This window comes from Montipora foliosa, chromosome 11 (assembly GCF_036669935.1).
Source record: "Montipora foliosa isolate CH-2021 chromosome 11, ASM3666993v2, whole genome shotgun sequence".
Taxonomy (NCBI): domain Eukaryota; kingdom Metazoa; phylum Cnidaria; class Anthozoa; order Scleractinia; family Acroporidae; genus Montipora; species Montipora foliosa.
The window spans coordinates 35,517,679-35,527,678 of NC_090879.1; the positions used below are offsets into that span (position 1 = coordinate 35,517,679).

General features: G+C 40.0%; 1 protein-coding gene across 1 annotated transcript; it reads left to right on the plus strand.

Annotated features, from left to right (window-relative positions):
* Positions 1-1,070: 1,070 nt before the first annotated feature.
* LOC137975403 (matrilin-3-like) lies at positions 1,071-9,797 on the plus strand. The gene is made up of 3 exons (XM_068822515.1): positions 1,071-1,206; positions 2,724-3,126; positions 8,678-9,797. The coding sequence occupies exons 1-3, from the start codon at positions 1,125-1,127 to the stop codon at positions 8,943-8,945; spliced, it is 753 nt and encodes a 250-aa protein (XP_068678616.1). The 5' UTR covers positions 1,071-1,124; the 3' UTR covers positions 8,946-9,797.
* Positions 9,798-10,000: the final 203 nt, after the last annotated feature.

Consider the following 10,000-nt stretch of genomic DNA (forward strand, 5'->3'; position numbering starts at 1 on the left):
CCACGAACGCACGTCATAATAGTTGGATAGTGTTCAAGTAATTTTTGAAGCTTGCGTTTTATCCCTGTAATTCAGTTTCTAACTGCAATGATCATTAAATAAACAGTTATTATTATTATTAATACTGGTTCTTGGCATAGTTAATCTAGGGACTGGTTATGAAACCCTGGGAATTTCAAAAGCAGGAACAATACAGTCGCAATTAGATGTTGAACCGACCGTGACCCTGCACAATCTTTTGTTTTTTGTTCGCAAGTTCATTTCAAATAAATTAGTCGAAGCTTTTGATTGGTTATCCTGCCGAAAAAGCGTGTTTTTGTCGGGTTTTGTGCAGGGTCAAGGCCAAAAAAGCGAACAAAAACATGAAACAAAGAAACTTGTCGAGTTTCATAATCAGCTACATCTATGAACTATGTTCTTGGCACTCTTACGGCTCTACATGAAATCCTAGTAGAAGAAAGGACTAATTCACACGACGTAATACGTTTGGTTAAGCAACAATACTTCCGATTCGTATCAGGCAAGTAAGTGATCTACTTATCAACTTACAATTCGACGGGTCATGTTAACTAAGGGTCACGCTTCGATAACAGAGTCACCATTAAGTGTCATCGCAGGAAAATCGAGAGCTGCTTTTTCAACTCCAAAGCACCTTGACTATGCCCAGGGATGGAAAATGAACTAATGACCCCCAGCTTAATGCTCTATTGACTACTGAGCTGACCGTGCTCATGTCTCATGTCAGAGCCCTAACAGGCCTTGAGTAGTAAACTTAAAATCCGAGGAAGTCAAAAAAAAAAAAGTGGTGCATTTATATAGCGCCTTTATCACAAACGTCTCAAAGGCGCTTTACAATGAGTCGAGGCGGACGGCAGTATTGGATGGATTTACAGATAACTGTGCAAGTCATCGCAGCCTTGCTCGTCATCAAAGCATGCTGACTATGTTGTTGGAGGTCAGCTATTTGCCTTATTTGTCTTGACAACAAAATGAAACACGATAATGCATAAAGTTGAGTGTGTTATGATCGATTTAAGTCAGTTTGCTTAGCTGGAGGCCGTATAATCAGAGGAGTCCATTTTTGCTTCAGTCCATCGACTGCCCTGACTTATTCACGACACAAAATGTCTGATAGAGTTTATTCCTTGCTTTTCGTTACTGTCATGAGCTCTTTGGTTTTTGCTGTCAGTGAAAGTCCATTGGAAGGTAAGTGTCTCTCACATCTCAATGAGTTATGTGCCGTCGTTGCCATGCAATTGGCCTGGATGTAAGCTTTTACTCCTGTTCGCAAACTTCTTCACAGCCTACGACTTGCTGGTATTTTTTAAGTTTTATGCAATTTTGTCCAATGGCAACCGGCAATGTTTAATTAAAGGAACTGTTTTGTGATTATAGTCATCAACACTTGAACATTGCTCACGGCTTTCCATTCAGCTTATTGAAGACTGATCTACTGAAGCACTTGACTTGAGCCTTTCTGCCGGCTGATATCCAATTTCCAGTTCTCAATCAGTGCAGCGAGCCTCTTCGTAGATCCGAACATAATAAACGGAAAAAGTTTTTTTTTTTTGTCAGTCTATGCATGTTTTATGATTGTACCCTCAATTACATCCAGTTACAAGCAAATAGCAAATATTTCAAAGTTGCGGAAAACGTATGTCAATAGTGTCAATAATGTCATTACCCAATGCCTCTTATATGTCTAAAAGCTGACGTTTGGAGCGTTAGCCCTTCGTCAGAGCGAATCCATTCAGATTCGCTCTGACGAGGGGCTAACGCTCGAAACGTCAGCTTTTAGAATCTCTGTACGGTGGCCAATTTACATTATCAACTCCGTTCATAAAACCAAATTTTTGTATACCTCTTATATGTCAATTGTCATTTAATAATTAATCATCGCCATACCTTTCAAAACAATTTCAGGAAATTAACGCATACCTTTGTAAAATATAAAATTTCCGAGGAACCACACACTCGGTCATCTTTTGTGTACCACATCATCATGACCAAATATCTCAGTGTTAGTGCGAACCGTGAGTAAGCCGCGTTGTCTATATAACAGCAATAATAAAAGCAAGGTGACACACGCTAACACCAACCCAGTATGGCCAACACATCACGCATGCGCACAACCATTTCACCCGGTCAATTAGCAGCCATGGACAGCTGTTTCGGCCTTTTGGGCCTAATCAGCGTGTGTCACCTTGCTTTTATTGTTGTTTTTTATTTACGTGACACACCGATCTCTTAATGTGATCCACCTTCTCACACGCTTACTGTGGGAGAACAGTTTTGCTGTTCACAACCCATCTTACCACATGTTTGGCATGTGAAGCTGCCATTTAAAGGGGCGGACCCAATCAAAGTGAAAAGTCATCCTCGGTCTCGCAAAGGAGAATGAACTCGGCGAGTTTTATTTGCCAGAAAAAGGCTGCACAATTTGCAAAATATCCAAGCAGATTATTTGAACAGCAAATATAATTACGCTTCGTAGACACCAAAGGGCGAAACAGCTGGTGTCTTCTCTGATCTGCAAGAGCCTTTTCACAGTTCCAACTTGCAGTGACTGCCTCAGTAATTAATGCTGATGGTGATTTCGCGATCCTCTTTGGAAAATCCTCAACCATCTCGGAAATTTGGCTGGGTTTTGAGTCAAACCCAGCAAGAGGAGATTATTCAAGTTTGTTTTTTCATGTATTTCTTTCCTTAACTTTATCACGCAGAGGCTCTTAAGATTCCGCCTTCGAAAGTAACAGCCGAGAAGATTACGAAGTATTTTCTTCGTCGTCAAGAAGGCATTGTGAACTCATCAAGAATCAAGCGCCAGTCTTCTGCAGCGGACAATCGAACCAACAATGTTATCTATGTCATCGACTCTTCAAACTCCATACGGCAACAAAATTTTCAAAAAGGGCTCCGAGCGTTAGTTTACCTCACGGAGAGAGCAAATCCCCGAACTCTGTATGCGGTCGTCAATTTTGCTACAACAGCAACAATTCTTACCCCTTCTTTCATATCTATGAATGAAACTATTGCCCTTCTCCCTGCTGTGCGCCGCAAGGCTGGTCTTACGAATACCCAGGAGGCACTGCAGGTGTGCAAGGACAAGTTATTTGATAATGCACGGTAGGTAACTACTTTGTTTGTGTTTTTTGTGGCATCTTGCAATTACTGGTTCGCAATTTATCAATTTTAATTGGCAGGTCGAGACCAGTCCCGCTTTCAGAGACAAGCTCTTTACTGAATTTCGTTTCTCTGCACTGCAATGAGGTTTTGTCAAATATTAATACATTATTTCAGCTAGGTTTAAAATTTAGTATTGGATATTTTCAGATGAAATGCCTCGTTTTGTTAAGCTGGCGCTATGATGATGACAGTGACGTAAACGACAGATTCTCCTGGGGACTCACCACAGGAGCCCAGACTCGGAGGGAAAAAATTGGAAGGATTTGTATGGGAGTCTCGATAACAAACTCATAAAGACATTTACACGCAAAAGTTGTCGATAAAAAAAGGCGTACTTTATTGTCCTAGTGACTTTCTCGCTTCTTGTGTGGTTATTTACCTGATTGAATGCGATTTAAGCGACGTCTCAACTTCCCGGGTTGTCACTCGTACATGTATATAGGAAAGGCTGGAGATTAAGTTCTAGCTTACCTCGCATCTCACCGATAAAATCACACTTCTCTGGCATCAGTCACGCTCAAACTTCGGCGATGGCCACACTGATAAATTTATTTTTCTTTGACAAAGTTTCAAGGTCCAGCGAGTATCCATTGCTGATAAACAGCGATGAATATTCAAAATTTCAAAATCCTTTTTAGGCTCGCTTACAACGAATTTTAACACACAACCTCGTTCCCAGGGTCTCCATTGTGACCCTGGGAACGAGGTTGATTTGGACACAGCTGGTCAACCGTTCACTTGAGCCTCGATATGGTGAGAGCACATTAGTGAACGGTTGACCAGCTGTGTCCAAATTCGTTGTAGGCGAGCCTCGCATGATTTTGAAATTTTGGATATTCATCGCTGTTTCTCAGCAATGGATACTCGCTGGACTTTGAAACTTGTTCAAAGAGGAGTAAATTTATCCGTTTGGCCATCCCCGGAGCTTGAGCCTGACTGATGCCGGAGAAGTGTGATTTTATCGGTGAGATGCGAGCTAGGTAAGCTAGAAATTACTTTCCAGCGCTTTCCTTTATATATCTACGAGTGACAACCCGGGAAGTTGACATTCAATCAGGTAAATAACCACACAAGAAGCGAGAAAATCACCAGGACAATAAAGTACGCCTTTTATTTACAACTTTTGCGTGTAAATATCTCTTTGAGTTTGTTATCGAGACTCCCATACAAATCCTTACAATTTTTTTACTCTCCGAGTCTGGGCTGCCTGTGGACTCACGAGCTGCGCCTCGTGAGTCCACAACATTTTGACCGCTGTGATGACGAATATCGTGGTCGATAAGAGTACAGACAACGCAGAACCACTTTTGATTTGTTAACTCCAGTGTCATTATCAGGGGTGATCCATTGTAATAGCAAGAGTCGCTGGGCGACCTTTTACCTGACCCCTATTTGCACCTTCTTAAAAGAAAAGGGCGCTAATTACTAGGCGTGTCTTGTCACTTCTTAGCAAATTGGTAGAATGTAAAAGACTCGTGGATCACCCCCGATGAAGACACTTGACTGGAGTGTCGAAATGCCGGGTCTTTGAAGCTACATTCAAATTTCTTCAGACTAGAGTGACCGGCATCAAACTATGTCTGCCTTTAAAACCTTGTGTTCGCTGTCGAAAGAGGAGGCTCTCCTGTATGATTCCAAGTCAAGTTCGAAGACCAGTACCACTCTTTTTTTTATAAGAACGTTGAGATTAACCAAAATGTTAAGAACGGATTACGAACATTCCTCATGTTGAGAGTCGACTAAGAACGGTTTTATTTTGCTCAATTGTATTTTTAATGAAAGCATAAATAAAGATAAATAAATGTAAATTAACCCAAACACTTAAGGGCATGTTTTGTATAAAATAACAATGTTTTCTTGTTGCATGATACACATCTCAGTTTGTAACAATGAGCAGTACTTATTTATAATCGTACCAAAATAACTTGAACAGCAAGCAGGCACTGTGATTGGTTTCCTGGTCACGTCCGCATTGATTTATTGAAATACCATGTACCATGCACATTTAACAATATGTTGAGAACGTTTTCAGCCTCATATCGCAAAAATATATAAGAACGTTCAGCCTCAGCTCCAAAATTAGACGTTCTTATTTAAAAAAAAAAAAAAGTGTAGTCCGCCTAAGATAAAGGTGCACGTACTCCCAAATATTCCTGACGAAAAGATCTGACCTGTAGTGATACAACAAGTTGCAAAATTGTTGAGACACTTTCATTAAAAAACACTTTTTCTAGCTTCCAATACCCGCCGTATTTAGAATTTTAAACCTTTCCCACTTCCCCCCCCCCCCCCCCTCTCCCTATTTCAATGTTGACTGTTTAAGTTTCCAACAATTTTTTTGTCTTGCTAGCAACGGTGATAAGGGGGGAGGGGGGCTGCAGTGTGAGAGATAGTAGGGAAATTAATAACGCCCCCAGAAGGTGAAGTGTCTCCACTATTTTTGCAACTTGTTGTAGCAGTAGTATTGCAGCTATTCTTGATGAAACATGAGAAAACATTAAAAACAATCGAGCCGGGAGGAAAAACTGCATGCAGTCCACGTGAGAAATTGAAATATATTTTAGAAAGTCGTCGTAGTTAGATAAGCAACTTAAAGTTGAAAGGGATTTGAACCCATGACTTTCATTCGCTGTCCACTCCGTAGTACAAGTTTGTGAAATTTCATATACAGTGTATTCTAATAATCATTTGATTCAACTCTTTCGCGATATCTCCCAGCCAGCTTGACATGATTGGTCAGCCACGGTTGGTAGAGCAGTGAGGCCCTACAAGGAACATGACTAATTTGAACTGGGAAACAGGCGAACAAAAACAAATAGCGGTGATAAACTCTGTGAAGCAACGTATTTTTATAAACTTGATATTTCGTATGCTTCAACATACATTTTCAAAAGTAGTTATGATTTTGAAAATTAAAAAAGATCTTTTAGCAAAAATCTAAAAATGGCAGTTACTCAAAAAAGTAACAGCTTATCGCCCATTAATTAAGAGCCAGAATAAGTTCATTACAGACAATGTTTCTTTAATTTTACAGTGGTAATAAGTGAGGGTGCGAATGAGATTAATCTTGTACTTGCGAGGTGTGAATAAATTAATCCCATTTGGTGTAGAGGCCAGTGAATGTCTTCTTTCGGTAAATGGATGTCATGAAAGTGTTGTTTGGGCGCCGCTTGACAAGGCGGGAATCTTCAAATTTGATGATGGTGAATTTAATGCTGTTGTGGCGACTTCAGATATTATTATAATTCATTTGCAGTGTTCCTATTGTCAAACTATAGTGAAAGTGTCATCCACATATCTAAATCAGGTTGAAGAACGTGTGTTACCCGTCATGACACACTTTTCTTCAACATGACACATAAGATGTTTGTTAGAACCGGGCCTAATGGTGAACTCATCATCAATGGCCACTCCATCGACTTGGTCATAGCCGGTATTTGTCATCAAAAATAAAGTGGCTTCTCAGTTTTAGGTGCAAACTCTAAAAATTTCTTTAAAACAGAGGGAGGTAATGTGAGAGGATCAGGAAGTACGTACAGCTTGTCAAAGCAAATTTGTTTTGTTTGAGAGACGCATTGGTAAAAATAGAACTAACTTCCAAAGAACACATGATTACATTATAGTGATTGCACTGTTTGGCCCAGTCAACAAAACTAAAAGAGTCCTTAATTGTATGCTGGTTGGTGGAAATTGGTCGCCGTATGTCAACGAGGTGAGAGGCTAGGTTAAAGCTGTAGGGTTTGACGGCCCTGAATAAGGAGGAAAGGACAACCGACCTTGTGAACCATACAGAATTCCAGGACAAAATCTTGTGAAAAGTTACGTCATCAATAATTTTGGCGTTTCTAAATTTGCGAAGATAAGCAGAAAGACTATCTTCTCTTGTTTTTGTTCGATTGTGCTTCAATTGTTTGAATTTGGAATCACCGAAAATCAATATTCTCATTATTTTTTAAGAATATCAATAACCGCTACTTGTGTTTTATTTCTAATCAAGCTTCGATAGCCGAAGAACAACAGTTACTTTAAGTTACCTATAACAAAAGATGGAGAACAGAATTAATAAATAAATAAATAAATGTAAGAGTGGAAGATTTTAGGACAAAGTTTCAGAGTGTTGCTCTGACGGCAGATAATGTTTTAATTTTTTTGAGAATTTGAAGGCATTTAGGTTTTTTAAGTCTACTGGGATATCATCCGAGAGAACAGATGCTGCAAAGGCAACTGTTTGTTTTCCAGAGTTAGTTCGCTCTTTAGGTTTACATAAATTTTGTTTGGAAGCATATCCGGTATTATACCCATGAATACAAGACTGGTAGCAGACCTTTACGCCAAAGATGCGTAAATTTTAGGATATGGAATCGATACACATTATTTACTGTTAGAACATCAAGAAGGTTAAGCAGCGGAAGAGCGCTCTCACTTAATTCGCCCAGTGTACGTGCAAAAAATATAAGCCTAATAGCATGGTTCTGTTTAGTTTGTATTTTCTTAACATGAGATCGCTGGGTCGATCTCGGTCGCTGGGTTCGATCCTCGTTCAATGGCTAGATTCATGTTTTACAGGGGTGGATCAAGGGGGAGGGTACAGGTGGTGCGCACCTCCCCCCCCTCCCCCCCTTCTGAGATGACGTGCGGCTTTCTAATACAATTGGTATTCTACAAAAAAACGTCACCAGTCAGCTACCCCATTTCTTAGTGGTGCACCCCCTCCCTAAGAAAAATCCTGGATTCTGTTTTACGCTTACTTGCAACTGCTTAAGATGATTATCTAACTTTCATTTCGTGTCCATTCCGCAGTTTAAGTATACAGAATTTCCTATATTCTAAAATCAAGAAACATATTTGGTGCATTCGTTATTGACCAATTAGAAGCGAGATGTTTTGTTGATATTATAACAAGTATCGTTCTGACAAGATTCTTTAAAGGAAAACTTGGGGTGCTTAAGTATAAACGTATTTTCATTTATTCGTGAAGATTTCTCTTTCAACTGTGTTTATTGTCCCATCCTCATTCATGAGTGAAGATACGAAGAAACCGCAAACGTAAATGGTGTTCACTTTGTCTGAATGATAATCCATGATAGATGACAATAACTTCGGCAGGGTAGTGTGCAACCCTTTAGATGACAATAAAACTGTTAGCACATAGTCAACCCACGGGCCAGGCTCTGTTTTCTAGCCTTGCGTGGAAGCGGGTTCCTTGCCCGGTGAGGGGACGATAACAACCCGGGCTCCAAAAACGGCAGGCCAATTAAAATGAATCAATGCTGTTTTACCGTAGAGACACTTTCGGTTAAGAACACCGACCATTAATAATCGGGTCTCATTTCAGTTAGTCGTAAAACTTTAAAAAACGAGAAGATTGTAAAACAGGCGACGTTATAGAACTCATGCAGTAAGTCCTTTGGTTTCTTTTTAAGACAGGTTGAATTGCCCAGTTCTTTGTTAAAAACTACAGTCATGATTCTTTGTGTTTATGTTTTGTCAGCTCTGGCTTTGATCCGAATGGCTATAAAAATGTCCTGCTTGTTACGGATGGCTTATCAAACATGGGTAAAGATATGACTCTGTTTAAGGCTTTCAATCTCAAAAACGATGGAGTCGAGATATTTGTGGTGGCTGTGGGAGGTTTCACCTTCGGGATTCAAGAAATTATTGGACTGGCATCCTCAACTGACAGGCATCTTTTTCGCGTTCGAGATTTTGATGGACTAATAGAAGTCACCAGTTTTATTCCAAGCTGGCTCTCTGAATAAAACCATCTGCCTCAGACTAGTCAGATGAGAATGACAATTTTTTGGCGTACCTAAGGAGTGCATGGGTGCGCGTTGAGCGTTTTTCAAACGATGTGCTCGCGAAACGTACGATAACAAGGAAAGTTCCCTTCGCTTTTCAAAAGCAAAACTGTGCGTTCTTTCGAATTATGGTATCGTCCTTTGCACTGGTGGAATCGTATAATTACTGAAGTGGTTGAGCAGCTTTCTGGCGAGATCAGCAACTATAGTAGCAATACGACCAACTGACAATGAAACACTTCACTTGAATGTGAAGATTACATCCATGTTGAAGCGTCAACCATCAACGACCTTCTTGACTACACTCATGAGGAAAATAAAAGCTTGAAAAGATGCATAAAGACTTGTTTCAAAACAATTCTACGGTTGCGTAAACATTAAAACTAAGAACACTATACAGTCGCATTTATAATTCTCATGTTTTGTTTTGACTTCATCATGTTTTCCGTCGCAAATGAGAAACGACGCTTGCGTGTAATTTCTTCCTAAACGCTGTTTTGCCTGGCGTGCAACTTACCTGTAGCCGATCGGAATACAGACAGGATCCGTCGCGTTTCGATTATTCAACGTTTTCAGAGGAAGTATTTTATTTCCCACTTCGTATTTCATAGTCTCTAAGAGATGGCTTACAAGAGAATGGAAGAAACCTTTTTTTTGCTCGTAAATTGTGGCAGCGAGCTGAACAGCGAGAGCCGCGAAGTTGTTACTTTCAGATCTACCATGACCCTTTCACTATATTACACACGTGTGACGTGTCACATCACGTTACCTGGATCAGAACGTTTTCAAAATGGCCGTCAACTGAGCATCAGAATAAATTGGTAGAAAATTTGGTTTTGCACAAAATATCTTTTATTTGCTCATTTAGGATTCTTTAACCCAAGAGGAATGTATTGGTTCAACAAAAAAAAGTAGGGGAAATTTGACGTCAGTTACCCTTCAAGTTTTCAGTTGTTCTTTTCTTTGTTTTCCATCCTTCTTTCCTTTTTTCGTCTACCGAATCGGATCTCCCAGTT

Excerpts from the sequence above, each read along its gene's own strand:
- LOC137975403 (XM_068822515.1), top strand. The coding sequence starts at position 1,125 with ATGTCTGATAGAGTTTATTCCTTGCTTTTCGTTACTGTCATGAGCTCT. Across the intron at positions 1,207-2,723 it reads CAGTGAAAGTCCATTGGAAG|AGGCTCTTAAGATTCCGCCT; the intron begins GTAAGTGTCTCT and ends TTTATCACGCAG. Across the intron at positions 3,127-8,677 it reads AAGTTATTTGATAATGCACG|CTCTGGCTTTGATCCGAATG; the intron begins GTAGGTAACTAC and ends ATGTTTTGTCAG.